The 16260-nt window shown below is 38.3% G+C and overlaps 1 protein-coding gene across 2 annotated transcripts in view; it reads left to right on the top strand.

Moving 5' to 3' along the window:
* Positions 1-16260, top strand: part of LOC110442509 (calcium/calmodulin-dependent protein kinase type 1-like) — a 115647-nt gene that overhangs the window by 84903 nt on the left and 14484 nt on the right. For both annotated transcript variants that reach the window (XM_021486154.1, XM_021486153.1), the window contains exons 3-9: positions 2265-2339; positions 8978-9116; positions 9962-10085; positions 10906-10981; positions 12153-12265; positions 12653-12731; positions 14012-14099. In XM_021486154.1, coding sequence (XP_021341829.1) covers positions 2265-2339; positions 8978-9116; positions 9962-10085; positions 10906-10981; positions 12153-12265; positions 12653-12731; positions 14012-14099 — 694 coding nt within the window. The remainder of the gene's footprint in view (positions 1-2264; positions 2340-8977; positions 9117-9961; positions 10086-10905; positions 10982-12152; positions 12266-12652; positions 12732-14011; positions 14100-16260) is intronic.

Raw genomic sequence — 16260 nt, 5'->3', positions numbered from 1 at the left:
TTTTGTGTTAGAGTTAAGGATATATGCTGCCTTATATCCAATTCTAATGTTTTGTGTTGTAGTTATCTCCCTTAGAAAACTTTCATTCTTTTCTGATGGCTTGATTGTTATCAATGCATTTACCTGTATCTGTAACTTTTTAATGTGTCATCAATTCTTAAGCCAAAGACAAACAAACTCTGTGACGGACCTTTTATGGTTTTCTTTGTGAGGAGCTGTTTTGAAAAGAGATTCCTATCTCTGTAGTAGAGAATGGATCACATAAATCCTGCTCTAGATCAAGTAAGATCCCAGAAATCTAAAGAATGGACATACTTAACTGTTATTCATCAGTGTGGTTTTGAAGAAATCCTTTTCAATGTAATATCTAGCTTCATGTAGATTATGCTTGGTATTTTATGAACTAAATATAATGAGATTCATTAAATAATAATACATGTACTTGTCATATACATATAGGTATAATTCTAAGGTAGATCATGATCAACAGGTGTGGTAACGAGTTCTGGAATTGTACGAACATTTCATAATTCTCAGGTAGATGTACAGCTAGATAATGAGTTCTCTGCTGTATAATAAGTTATCATGCTGTTAGTTAGATGATTTTCCCAGGTACATGTTAATATACAGGTATGGTAATGAGATGATACCTGTATTTATCAGACGCTATAAATTCCACCTCATAAATCACAAGAATATAAAAACCACTTTTAAATATAACCACTTGTTATTCATTTTATTATAAGACGTGTTTCACAATTAAAACCTTTGGGAATCCTTCAGTTTGTTATTTTTCACAGTAAATGTGGCAATGTGGTTGGACAGTTATGCTGTGACAAATATTAAAAGTGTTGTTCTTCACAATGGAAAAACCTCATCTTTATAAGTGAGTGGTTAACACTCCAGTCTACATGCAGATGACAAGGCAAGATCCCAAAGGTTGTCAGACCGTTGGTTTTCAGAGAAAGAGTGTTCCACCTGTCCACACAACTCTGGTGAATAACCTGGGTGTTGAATAAAGCGATCCAGTGTGGGTCCTACAGTGTGTGTGCTGTAACATTCAAATGAGGTGGCATTAAGTCAAAAAGATGTTGTTGGAATCAGTTATTTTGCAAAATAGAACACTAATATGCCTTCAGCATGCATCAAGGCATGCAGACATGGGGAGGTATTTAGCAAGGTGGCATAGAACCAGTAGTTATAGCCTGATTACAAAGCAGCTCTTTCAAAATCTTCAAATTGTATTGATCCTATAATTTATTGTATGAATTGTATATCTTTGTATGTAAAGAGCGTTAGAATAGATTGCTTTAGTTTGATAGGGCATTATATTAAATGTTGTTTAATAAAACTCATATTCTTTCTTTCACTGGTAAATGTCTAAATAACTGAGAAAGTTTTGCCACTGAAAATCTAAAGAATAGTAAGTTTTACTGGTGAAATATAATAAACTGATATAGATTCATATTGGGAAAGACGATGCCTATGGGGAGAAAAGTTGGTGCAAATTTGATACATCTGTATATACAAGAATACAAAAAATGATTTATTTGGGATAGAATAGTAAAAAATCACAGTTCAATTTTGAGATGGAATACAGTAAACTGTTTTTGTACCATTGTATTGTGTTGAATATTACATTGAATATTAATGCATGCATTCTTAGATAGGTAGAAAACTATTTAATTATCATGTTTATATTTGAAAACATAGAACGTGTAAGTTCTGCAATAGAACACAATTAGTGTGTAAACTAGGCCAGGACTGACGACTGACCTGAGGAGTACAGGAAGGGAATTATTATGATACCTTTTAATGATACGTAATGTAACACAGATGGCTCCTGGAGTCCAATCCTGACATAACTCATTTCCTCTAGGATATGAAATGTATTGTAGGGTCCAGTTATGTGGGTTTTTTTCAGCCATTACTAACACTGACCCTTGGTCATTGGTCCTTTGACCACTTGACCATCCACCACATCATATATAGAGAATGTACAAAACCAACTGACCTTGCACAGAGAGCTAATTGGCTTTCATTGACTGAAATCTGGCCTGTCAATATGCTGATAATTACCTGAAACATTTCATTAGAAAGGTATTAATCATTTTGCATCTAGCACATAACCATTCCGGATTTTTTATGAGTTGAAATATCTCCGAGTTATAGTAGTTTTCTGACATCGCTTACAAAGAAAATTTCAAAAACACTAGTCTGTGTCAACAGCATGCTTGATAAGATTTTCTGTTTTGTTCTTTCAGATTGAGACATCCCAACATCGTACAGTTGTTTGATGTGTTCGAAGAAAAAAACAATGTCTACCTGGTCATGGAACTGTAAGTATAATGTTGTATTTTCCTACCCAAACATGACTTACAAATTAACCCTTTCACCACTGTAAACCATAATGGACTAACCCAATGCATGGCAGAGTCTACTAAAGTTACATAGGGGTGGAAGGGTTAAGTGTACAAGGAGAACCACAATTGTCCAACCACCTTTGTCAACCGTTATAAGGATCCCTGTAAACTTTAACGCAGTGACGGAAACCTGTTTTGTCATGCATGACAATAACTTTGATAAATCATTTCTGGAAAGAAAACAATACATCGAGGGACTTAAATGAGAAATGTTAAAGGTGCTACAAACTATTGTTAATCAACAACAGAGTTTTGAGGGTCAAAATTCAGCGGGGCTAGCCGGGATTCGAACCCCAGACTTCAGGTTGTAATACTAGGGCTCTAACCGATTGAACTACTGTACCTAGTCATTGGAAGTGTCCTGGCCAAACTGTTCTACAGTTACATCCTAACGAATGCAAAAGGGAGATTATTGTATGAAGGAAAAGCAGTGCATAATGGGACAGGATCCTTAAAATGAGAATATTTATATCACCTCATGCACAATTCTGGTAAACTGGAAAAAGTTGAAAGGTCATTTGTCGCAAAAAATATGCATTTACCACAGGACTGTTTCACATGTCTGCCATCTTGGAATTATTATTAGAACGTTAGATGCAAGGTGAAGCGTGTTATTAGATTTCACGATATATTAAAAATAAAAAGAACCCAATGAATATAAAAAGGTGAAGTTAAAAAATAACATCAGTGTAATAAGTGTTGTTGTCATGTAAACACAGTAATATGTTTATGCCTTTGCAGCATAGTGTTTGCTACTCAGTCGCTCTGATTGTCTGTCAGTGAAAACTGGACTCATCCTGAAGGATGCCATACAAATATATCAAAATATAGGTCTCTTTGACTTATACGCTAGTTAAACATTGCATTAAGATTCAGTTCTTTGTATCAAGAAGCAGGAGAACATGTAGGTCTTACAAACAGAAGTATGATTTAGAGCAAAAATANAAAAAATTTTTTCCCCCCCCCCCCCCTCCTCTCCTCCCAAAAAAACAAAACACTATAAATTTGATAAAATCTAAAATATGATAACAAGTTTTATTCATTCAGAAAATACTTGACTTTATAATGCTGTGCCATGGTGTGATCTATCCAGAATTGATTTCAGCAGCCCCTGGTGGTAGATGGCCCTTCACGAGCCCATCATCTCTAACACACTACGGAACAGTGACACGGCCCTTTGTTTTAATTGTTTTGTGGCACACCTTTAAAGTGCCGAACAGCTGTGAGAACTCCAGTCTTGTGTCCTCCTGTTCTTTACCTATTGATTGGTCCAGACTTTTTCCCTGGATCAAATGTCAACTAAGGCCAATTCAGTTAAATGTCTGCTTCCTGTAAAGCACATTAGGGAAAATATGCTATGCTGTCATACACGGTATAGCAGGAATTGTTTTGGTCAAAATCATTAGCGATGAGGTTTCCAAAACTGAAAGCTTGTATTTGCGATTTGAAATTTTAACACTTTGTCATAAGCTTGAGGTTTTTCATTTTGCGCCTCCTATGGGACATACAGATTTATTTCCATCGGATATCACAAGATGTTACTGAGGTAAATAATTGGGTTTTTTTTCAAAACATTCAGTCGAAAAAAGGATTTTTGCTCTATTTGAAAATAAGATAAAACCAGATCGCAAACTCACCTGATATGATAAAAACCGCTTGGTAGTTGCAAAATCAAATAATTTTCTTAATGTTATGTATTCTCACCATTCCTGATTACTCATGTGATGAGATTGATATGATAGTTCTCTGCCCTGTTGACCTCAATACACATATGGCCATAACTGTGACATCACAATATAGAATCAATTGAAAAATATCACATTTCGGCACTGACGAAGTAATAACGGATTAGACAGTGTTATTGAATAGTAAGCTTACCTTACATATTATTATACATCATCTGTATAACAGCGTGTCTGATTGGATGATACTTAAAACAGGGGTAATAAAACATCATGTCGCCCTCACATGCTCAAGTTTCCTCGATCATATTTCCTTTATTCGGATCCTCTCTAGAGAAGTGGGCAAGAGCCACCGAAACCTAGTTGCGAAATACGGAAGCAGACGACAACAATGGTGCGTCAACATGGCCATCTCTTCAGTTGTGCTATTGCTTGGTTTTTTCAGCGTAATAATATATTTATTGCTCTTACTGAAGGGAAACACAATTCTTTGTTTCACTGAGGTAAATCATGTTTCACACAGGCAAAGAATCATGATTCCCTACAGTAAGGGCAATAAAATGTATAATGTATATACCAACGACTATGAGAAAATAGTGATAATATATTGTATAACCATAATGGACATTTAACAAAAGAATCATAAGTATCTAACTGTTATAGTAAGTGATACACGTAGATTCCTGAAGGAGAGATCAGATTATAAATTTACCAATATACTTATGGTTAACCATCATCAGATGGAAATATTACTGATATAGGCCTGACATTGCACACAGCTGCCTCACTGAGATGCCGTGATTAATTATTGATGACTTCAACCCTCTAGCTCGGAGAACTAGGTGACTGCATTACAGTTACTGATCAAGTCGACCACTGGTTCTAGGTGAAGGTCGTTAAACATGACAATTTGTATAGAGGTGTTTTGGTGTGTGCTGTAGATGTTGATGTCCATGGTAATAAGATTAACCTTTAAATACTCAATGACGCCTTTCCTGTCTAACCTGGTTTAAGGGTCCTTGTACCACTACCAAAAAAATGTAACATTATGTTGGAAAGTTTGGTTATGACCTAGCTGACTTCAGATTAACTCATTCACCCCTGAAATTTCATAATGAACTATTCCAACCTTTGCATTGGAAGAGTTCAAATGTGTCTTCATGGGTTAATGAGTTAAGGATCTCCATATCACTGCCTTTTATGAAAAATAATAATTATGAAATAAACTACAAACAAAATATAATTGACAACAGTGTTCCGAATGTAAAAAAGATACTTTGAGGCTAGACCGGGGTTCGTACCCTGAACTTCAGACTGCTAAACTATCTCTCTAAGCGATTGAGCTACCTAGTCGATGGAAATGTCGTGGGCAAATTGTTCTACAGTTATTGTTGTCACCCCAACCATTGGTGGGTTCATTCTGTTGTCCAATAAACATTTTCTAGTCAACTTGTGTAATGTTGGGTTAAGGGGGAAGTTGTGGGGTCGGGATGCTGTGGAGATTTTAAGGAGATTTGCCCCCCAACCATTGGTGGGTTCATTCTGTTGTCCAATAAATATTTTCTAGTAAATTTGTGTAATGTTGGGTTAGGGGGGGAAGTTGTGGGGTCAGGACGCTGTGGAGATTTTAAGGAGATTTGCCCCCCTTCTAATGCTGGGTTCATTCTGTTGCCCAATAAACATTTTCTAGTCAACTTGTGTAATGTTGGGTTAGGGGGGAAGTTGTGGGGTCAGGACGCTGTGGAGATTTTAAGGAGATTTGCCCCCGGGGGTTCCAATGCTGGGTTCATTCTGTTGTCCAATAAACATTTTCTAGTCAACTTGTGTAATGTTGGGTTAGGGGGGGGGGAAGTTGTGGGGTCCGGACACTACTGAGAGATTTTCTAGAAATTTGCAGCCCAACTAATACCAATCCTGGGTTCATTCCCATATCCTTATAGTCTGAGGGACAAAGACTGTACAATGTGATGTATGGTAGGTTACAGCATGATCAACAGTTAAATATGAATTTGGTTGGAGTGAAGTGTAAGTAGACTTCATTTGTAAAGTCAGGCAATGCAGGGGACTGAGATCACTACCAAACACATGTAAAGTTAACAAGAGGAATATTTATGGACTGGCATGGTTCGAATAGTTCCACCAGTCTAAATTGCAATTGAAATGTATGTGTATAAAAGAAAAACAAATTTCTGGTGAAATAAATTGTTTACACATATTGTGAGGAAGATTTCAGTATAGATGAAATTGCTTTCAATCACTCCGCGCTAGTTTAGGACAACATTTCAGATCAATCCCGAGGAACGGTACAACTCTCGTTAATTTGTTTTTGTGTCATTTGTAATATTTTATGGGAGAAACGAAAAACTTTGAGTGGGCATTTTCTAATAAAATCAGTAAAATGATCTCCGAACTGACTTTCTTGTTCTAACAAGATGTGCAGAAATCAATTTTAAGTGACTCCACGAAATGTGGGATACAATTTGTTACTTATTATTGGAATCAGATTCTGTCAGTACCAGGTCCAGACTGTTGAGCTCAAAGTATTTCTTTTATTAGATGGACAAAAAATAAAACAATTACGAGCATGCTGACAATTTGTCAGCAGCAATATCTGCCAATATGAAGTTTGGAGTTTTAATGTGGAGGAGAAGAAAAAAAATGACCTCATCGGGGCAAATAATTAATCCTCGGGGGATTCCAATGATTTGTGACCTTACCAATGTCTCTTAATTAAGGTGTGGTTTCTCGATTACTGGGATGAACTATTTGTCAGCCATATAATTTAAAACTCCCTGTGTTTATGTCTAGCACTGTCTCCCTGTGTATGTATAGTACATGTACTATCTTCCTGTGTCAGTGTGGTACTGTCTCCCTGTGTCTCTCTGTGTTTATGTGGTACTGTCTCCCTGTGTTTATGTGTAGTACTGTCTCCTTGTGTTTATACGGTACTGTCTCCTGTGTTTGTGTGTAGTACTGTCTCCTGTGTTTATGTGTAGTACTGTCTCCCTGTATTTATGTGTAGTACTGTCTCCCTGTATTTATGTGTAGTACTGTCTCCCTGTGTTTATGTGGTACTGTCTCCCTGTGTTTATGTGTAGTACTGTCTCCTTGTGTTTATACGGTACTGTCTCCCTGTGTTTTTGTGTAGAACTGTCTCCCTGTGTTTATGTGGTACTGTAACCCTGTGTTTATGTGTAGTACTGTCTCACTGTGTTTATGTTGTACTGTCTCCCTGTGTTTGTGTGTAGTACTCTCTCCTTGTGTTTATACGGTACTGTCTCCCTGTGTTTATGTGTAGTACTGTCTCCCTGTATTTATGTGTAGTACTGTCTCCCTGTGTTTATGCATAGTACTGTCTCCCTGTGTTTGTGTGTAGTACTGTCTCCTTGTGTTTATACGGTACTGTCTCCCTATGTTTATGTGTAGTACTGTCTCCCTGTATTTATGTGTAGTACTGTCTCCCTGTGTTTAGCTGTACAACTGTTTCTTTGTGATTTATCAGATGTTCTGCGAAAGTGCGGAACAGGGATATTTTCACTTGCTGTTAATTTTTATTAATGATTGATTATATCACATGTTTCTCTCCACTTGTGAGACTGTGATACTCAGAAACCATGCAAAGATCTTTATTTGAGCCTTCCACCACACAAGAGACACATGGGCTTGTATAACTTAATAACTCTGGAATATCACAGAGAGTGTCCACGCGCACGTCAGTAAAGATGACTTTTACCAATATGGTGACCATTCAGCCCACCGAAAGGGCAGTAAAATAATGGTCCCATGATACAACACTGATCTGTGATAACAAACCTGATAACCTTATAAAGACATGTGAAGTTTTTGTAAGAACCTACGCAGAAAGACTTATCCAAAACACCTGGGATCAGTATTCCTGTAGTGTGTGATGGATTGTACTGTAAAGGATATCTCAAAAAGGACATCTTCATATTTAAAGTACATGTAGCTATAGAGTATTAACCAAATGCCACATCAATAGAATCATTATTTTATTCCATGGAATCACAGTCCATAAATGTAGTCCAAAGTACATGTAGGTAGGTGGCAAAACATTGTCCATACAGCTTTACATAATTATCATCTGCATTGCCATACACGGTTTTATCAGGGTACTTTTAAAGTCTGTTTAATGGACCCATTCCTAATCATGAAATTTCATAATGAACTATTCCAAACTTTGAATTGGAAGAGTTTAAATGTGTCTTCAGGGGTGAATGAGTTGCATTTCAAAATCAAAGGAATCTAAAAAAACTTATGCTCAAATTTAAACTAATTCCTCGCATTCAACTGAGTTTTCAAAATGTAGCGTATGTACGAAAGTGAGGATGATAATGTTGTCAAACAAAAAAATACTGTATTCAGCGTAATTAGTGCCCTTCCTCCTTATTAAGGAGGAATTTATATTACATAAACCCCTACCTATCCCCTGCCTGACCAGGTCCAGACAATTATTTACTAATACGGTAGGGATGAATAAAATTTAAACAGTCCAGTATCAGGTATTCAGAGTTGTTAAATTATCATGCAGATTTCCCAAAATGGTTTCTATGTCGATGATTTTTTCCCCAATTTTATCCCAGGGTCAATTATCCGAAACCCTCATGGAAAAAAGCCCTGATTTGTAATGTAATGTCTGCTGGTACATATTTAACTGGTACCATTTTAAGAACATAAGCTTGACTTGGTACACCATTGCCTCATCATAAAAAAAATGCAAACTCATATTTCTTTCAATTCTGATTGAATAGATGATGTATGAAACGGTAAATGATTACCAGATTTACTGTTAGCAGAATGAACAAGTCTTTCAGATGTCATTTAACTTTAATATGTGTTTTTGTGTACTTGCAGAGTGACAGGTGGGGAGCTGTTCGACAGGATCGTCGAGAAGGGCAGTTACACAGAGAAAGATGCTAGCTCCCTCATCAAACAGGTCCTCGAGGCTGTCGACTTCATGCACGATTTGGGCGTGGTCCATCGGGATCTAAAGGTAAGAACAGGCACGATGTACAGGGATCTTTATGTAGAAAGTGATGTAGTCTTCATCACTCTAAAGGCAAGGGGATGTAGACAATAGGGATTTAAAGAGGGACATTGAACTATAGGGAACTAAGGTATGAAGGGCGCATAGTATACATGGATCTGAAGGGAGAAAGCGTGTGGTCTACAGGTAACTAAGGTAGAAAGGGCAGTGGTATACATGGATCTGAAGGGAGAAAGTGTGTGGTCTACAGGTAACTAAGGTAGGAAGGGCAGTGGTATACATGGATCTGAAGGGAGAAAGTGTATGGTCTACAGGTAACTAAGGTAGGAAGGGCAGTGGTATACATGGATCTGAAGGGAGAAAGGGATGTGGTCTACAGGTAACTAAGGTATGAAGGGCGCATAGTATACATGGATCTGAAGGGAGAAAGTGTATGGTCTACAGGTAACTAAGGTAGGAAGTGCAGTGGTATACATGGATCTGAAGGGAGAAAGGGATGTGGTCTACAGGAATCTAAATGTTGGAAGGGACATCATCCAATTGGAATTAAACTATTGATAAGACACTTGTACAATATGTATTGATAGTTTTTAAATTATTAACAAGTTTTATATCTACAATGAGTTAAACAAGAAAAAGTCAAGTGTAATAACTTTGGAGGATTGTTACTTAAGATTGTTATTTGACACAACCTGTTGTAAATAAATATTATCGCAATATTTAAAGAAAATAGTTGGTAAAATAGAAAAATATTTCCCGATTTAAGGTGACATGATCTTGCTACATAAGGAAATCTCAGTTTGATAGCCATGAGCATGACTACTAGTGAGTGATTGACATTTTTTTTTCAGCCTGAAAATCTACTGTACTATAGCCCTAAAGAAGATTCTAAAATAATGATCAGTGACTTTGGGCTTTCAAAAACAGAGGATTCCGGTATCATGGCCACAGCCTGTGGCACACCCGGTTACGTAGGTAAGTGTACCCGGAGACTGAATCGTTACCTGTCTGTTGTAAATCCATAAACGACACCTGTACGTGATTAACACTTGTGTGAGGATCAGTTTTAAATCCAGGTTGGGGATAAATTTACTTCCTTAAGGATCCCCATACCACTGACAAAGACTGTAACTATGCCTAGGAAAGTGTTTTTATCCGACATGACAATTGTAAATCTTTGATACCAGATAAATCATTCCTGAAAAGAAAACAATACCTCACAGGTGTTTTATGAAAATATACTAAAGGCTCAATAAGCAAAATATAAGCAACAACAGTTTTCGGAGTGTTTAAATTCAGCGCGGCACTACTGGAATTTGAACCCTTGACCTCTGTCGCTTTTACCAAATGAGCTGCTTGGTCAGTGTTCTGACCCAGGTGTTCTACATTTGTATCTAAAATCAAATCAAGGACAGGTATATTTGATTGAATTTGGTGATGCCTCCATCCATCTTTAAGTTATAGACATAAAGTTTCAGCACAACACTGTGGCAGGGAAATTTTCTTGCTGCAGTTTATTTCTCTGCCTTTTTCGCCCTCTGTAATGTGGTCAAATTCACCATTACAGGGAAATAAGTAAACGGCATAATAACCATAGTAATTAAAAGTGAAGGGAAACATTCATGCGAAAATTGCTTTCATGGGCATAGGGCGAAAGTTCCATCGGGCACTCCGTCTACAATATCTTGAATGTAATCAACATATAAACTTTCGGAGGTGCATGTATTACGAAAACTGATGTGGGGCAAGTGTGCAAATTTGCTCATATTTGATTGCAATTTATTTTTCGTTTTAGCTCCAGAAGTGTTAGCACAGAAGCCGTACGGCAAGGCGGTGGACTGCTGGTCTATAGGTGTAATAGCCTACATATTGTAAGTACCAGGAAACAAAACTATCACTAGCGTAAAAAGTAGTCGACAATGTGTTTGTCATACGGCACTTTTCATTGTCTAACAACTATGACCCAGCAAAAATTACATGTTTCCTTTCATTATCATTTGTTGCAACATAACTAGGTTTGAGTAACTTCACAATTTCTACGCTGGTCTTATCAAAGATTGAATGCATTGATAGGTTCAAGATTACCAAATTAATAATGTTCATATGTTTATTATGCTTTGGTGAATATCGCCGTTGGTCGACAATTTGTGTCACGTCACGCTAATGCTATAATGATTTAAAGGTTCCTATGAAACCCATCCATAAAAAATTAACATAGAAAAACGTTGATGTTCCGTCTAGTTTTGAATTACTGTTGTGATGCAAGTAATATAATAGACATATTAAAATGTTCATTGTCCAATGTCACCATCCCGTTATTACCCGTTAACAATTTATTGTAATAAGAAAATGAGCATTATTTTCCTGGCCTGGTATTGATTGTTGTATGTATCTTGACCGGATTTTAACTATCCATTGTTATATGCAGAAGAAGTCTTAACATTAAATCATTGTCTCTTATTCCTTTCTAAAAACAATCTAGGTAGGTGTGCAGTGGTACAAATTTTAATCAGATTGCAATTTTAATGTTAGACATGTTGATGGAAGGGAGATAACTCATTTTCTTTTGGTCAACCACAAACTTAAAATTATACTGAGATTCTTCTTTTTCCTAATAAAATGTTAAAACAAATAGAATTTAATTACCAAAAAATATAAAATACCAGTATTAGAGAAAATTTTGATTAGTTTCAAAATATCATACTTTCGTTGGGCTATTATTGTCTCTATTATTTCGGTGTGTCTCAACTGATCCTGTCTTCTACTTGAACTAGCTTCGACTGTTATTCTTGTAGGTTTGGCGCTATTATAGGGTTCTTGTTTCTATGTTACTTTTACCACTGAGAGTCTGTCTTATGATAAAGATACAAAAGTAATCTTTACTTTTGACTAGAGCGAAAAAATTATGTTCAACTTGTAGACTTAAATTTGAGTGAGTTTGGGTGAGTCTTAAAATCTTCGACTGCTGACCAGTATTCATTAAGGGTCACAGCAACCTTTTGAAACCTTTTTTTTGCGTAATTCTTTATCATTTTTATTCAGGCTTTGTGGATACCCGCCATTTTACGATGAGAATGACACAGCGCTATTCGCGCAAATACTACTGGCGAATTATGAATTTGACTCACCTTACTGGGATGATATTTCACCCTCAGGTTGGTATGAAATCTAACATCGTAATACTAAATGTTAAACGACTTAGTATCATAGAACACTATCTGAGGTTTTAATATCTCTGAATTTACAGTCTGAAATTAATATGCAAAATATCAACATAGTGAATTCATTGCATTTCTGATTAACGTTTAAGTGCAATTTTCCTTAACAGGTGATTTGTGAAATTTAAACTAGGCAAATTTTGTTGGGAAAAGTAAATTTGATACCTCATAGAAAGTGAAGAGCTTAACAACATAGTATTTGATCAATGTCAGTATCTATTTGTCAAATACAGATTTGATCAGTACATCATCCATATAATTATACTTTATACCAAACATTTTTACTTCATTTTATCTATATTCATGTTTTTTATGTTTTTTCAGCTAAAGAATTTATCGGACACCTCATGTGCAAAGATCATAATACAAGATTCACATGCAAACAGGCTCTGAAATTTCCTTGGTAAGTTGGGTTGATGAGTGTTTTATATGTGTTTACAGTGCGATGAGGGGGGGGGGGGNNNNGGGGCGATGGCCAAGTGGTTAAGGTATCTGACATTCTGCTACCACTAGCCCTCCACCACTGGGTCGCCAGGTACTGGCCGTAGGTTGGCGTTTTTTCTCCAGGAACTCTGGCTTTCCTACACCACAAAAACCTGGCACGTCCTTAAATGACCATAGCTGTTAATAGGACGTAAAACAAACAAACAAACCATTACATTACCAACATCTGTACAGCGTGATGTTAGTATAGACTGTATTATAAACAGGTTTGACATTGTCTATGAATGATGAAAGAGATTTTCTAAGGAACTGTTCTGGCTAAAACAAAAAGGAACATTGGAAAAAAATTGACAATGTACATGGGTTAACAACAGTTTCAAGTGTTTTAAATGGCCAAGTGAGCTTAATATGCCATGGCGCAGCGTCCGGCAACTTTTTCCTTTAAAATGCTACTAGTCCTTAACGGCTCAGAGGATTTTGACCAAATTTGGTCTGGAGCATCTATGGCCAGAGGGTTCTCAGTTTTGTTTAAACGGAGGGTATGGTCCCCCTGGGGGCGGAGCTCTAGGGGCAGGGCCAAATAGGGGGAAAATTTGTAAATCTTTAAAAATCTTCTCCTTCTTAACATATAAAAGGATTTTGACCAAATTTGTTCTAGAGCATCTTTGGACAAAGAAGCCTCAAGTTTGTATAAATGGAGGGTGTGGCCCCTCTGGGTGCAGAAGGGTGGGGCAAAATAGGGGAAATAGAGGAAAAAATTTCTCCTACTATACAAGTGAGGGGATTTAAACCAAATGCAGTCTGAAGCATGCTTAGGGACAAAAGAATCACAATTTTATTTAAACTGAGGTGTGTGGACCCCTTCTTTTGGGCAGATGGGTGGGGCCCATTAGGGGAAATAGAGGAAAACATTAAAGATCCTTCTCCTTTTGTACCGATGAAGGGATTTTAACGCAACTTGTTCTAGAGCATCTTTGGACAAAGGGAATTTAAATGGAGGATATGCCCCCTCTCCCAGGGGCAGAAGAGCGGGGCCCAATAGGGGAAATGGAGAAAAATATTTTCCCTTCTGCACAAATAAAAGGGATTTAAACCAATTAAGTTAGTTTCTCTGATATGTGCTTTGACGGTCAAAGCGGCGCACAGGCAAGACATATCAATCCGAATAGCTTGTCTTTAATGTACAGTGTTTGGTATTTTATAGAAAAGTTAACACAATATTGACGTGTGTGTTTTCAGGATAGCAGGTGACACAGCCTTAGAGAAGAATATCCACGCCTCTGTTAGTGCCCAAATGAAAAAGAATTTCGCAAAATCAAAGTGGAAGGTAAGGAACTTGATCATGTTGGTTTTCAGTGGAGTAGATCTGTCACGTCTGCTATCAATGCTGCCAATAGTAAATAAGATGCACTGAGATTATGGATACACATCTGTGATTAAATTCCAATTGTTTTGGAAATTTAATTTTTGTCATGTGAACTGCTGATTAAAAATTTGAAGATATTGGTTTCAAGTCAATATACATTGTAGTAAGACCTGTCTGTATAGCTACCACCACCAGTCTGTAACTACAGTCAAACCTACCTGTCTGTAACTACAGTCAAACCTACCTGAGAGGCTCCCAGATTATAACTACAGTCAAACCTCCCTGTCTGTAACTACAGTCAACCCTCCCTGTCTGTAACTACAGTCAAACCTTCCTGTCTGTAACTACAGTCAAACCTCCCTGTCTGTAACTACAGTCAAACCTTCCTGTCTGTAACTACAGTCAAACCTACCTGAGAGGCTCCCTGTCTATAGCTACAGTCAAACCTCCCTGAGAGGCTCCCTGTCTGTAACATCAGTCAAACCTGCCTGAGAGGCTCCCTGTCTATAGCTACAGTCAACCCTACCTGAGAGGCTCCCTGTCTATAGCTAGTCAAACCTACCTGAGAGGCTCCCTGTCTATAGCTACAGTCAACCCTACCTGAGAGGCTCCCTGTCTATAGCTACAGTCAACCCTACCTGAGAGGCTCCCTGTCTATAGCTAGTCAAACCTACCTGAGAGGCTCCCTGTCTATAGCTACAGTCAAACCTCCCTGAGAGGCTCCCTGTCTGTAACATCAGTCAAACCTGCCTGAGAGGCTCCCTGTCTATACCTACAGTCAAACCTACCTGAGAGGCTCCCTGTCTATAGCTACAGTCAACCCTACCTGAGAGGCTCCCTGTCTATAGCTAGTCAAACCTACCTGAGAGGCTCCCTGTCTATAGCTACAGTCAAACCTGCCTGAGAGGCTCCCTGTCTATAGCTACAGTCAAACCTACCTGAGAGGCTCCCAGATTATAACTACAGTCAAACCTACCTGTCTGTAACTACAGTCAAACCTACCTGTCTGTAACTACAGTCAAACCTACCTGTCTGTAACTACAGTCAAACAGTCAAACCTACCTGTCTGTAACTACAGTCAAACCTACCTGAGAGGCTTCCTGTCTATAGCTACATTCAAGCCTACCTGAGAGGCCCCCTGTCTATAACTACAGTCAAACCTTCCTGAGAGGCTCCCTGTCTATAACTACAGTCAAACCTGCCTGAGACGCCCCCTGTCTATAACTACAGTCAAACCTACATGAGAGGCTCCCTGTCTATAGCTACAGTCAAACCTACCTGAGAGGCCCCCTGTCTATAACTACAGTCAAACCTACCTGAGAGGCTCCCTGTCTACAACTACAGTCAAACCTGCCTGAGAGGCTCCCTGTATATAACTACAGTCAAACCTACCTGAGAGGCTCCCAGTCTATAGCTACAGTCAAACCTACCTGAGAGGCTCCCTGTCTATAACTACAGTCAAACCTACATGAGAGGCTCCCTGTCTGTAACAACAGTCAAACCTGCCTGAGAGGCTCCCTGTTTATAACTACAGTCAAACCTGCCTGAGAGGCTCCCTGTATATAACTACAGTCAAACCTACCTGAGAGGCTCCCTGTTTATAACTACAGTCAAACCTGCCTGAGAGGCTCCCCCCCTGTCTATAACTACAGTCAAACCTACCTGAGAGGCTCCCTGTCTGTAACAACAGTCAAACCTGCCTGAGAGGCTCCCTGTCTATAACTACAGTCAAACCTACCTGAGAGGCTCCCTATCTATAACTACAGTCAAACCTTCCTGAGAGGCTCCCAGTCTATAGCTACAGTAAACCCTGCCTGAGAGGCTCCCTGTATATAACTACAGTCAAACCTACATGAGAGGCTCCCTGTCTGTAACAACAAACAAACCTGCCTGAGAGGCTCCCCGTCTATAGCTACAGTAAAACCTACCTGAGAGGCTCCCGGTCTATAACTACAGAAAAACCTGCCTGGGAGGCTCCCTGTCTATTATTACAGTAAAACCTACCTGAGAGGCTCCCAGTCTATAACTACAGTCAAACCTTCCTGAGAGGCTCCCAGTCTATAACTACAGTCAAACCTGCCTGAGACGCCCCCTGTCTATAGCTACAGTAAAACCTGCCTGA

The sequence above is a fragment of the Mizuhopecten yessoensis genome, unplaced genomic scaffold (genome assembly GCF_002113885.1).
Source record: "Mizuhopecten yessoensis strain PY_sf001 unplaced genomic scaffold, ASM211388v2 scaffold716273, whole genome shotgun sequence".
NCBI classification, from domain to species: domain Eukaryota; kingdom Metazoa; phylum Mollusca; class Bivalvia; order Pectinida; family Pectinidae; genus Mizuhopecten; species Mizuhopecten yessoensis.
Note: the sequence above shows the minus strand (reverse complement) of the source record. Positions and strands in the feature narration are given on the sequence as shown.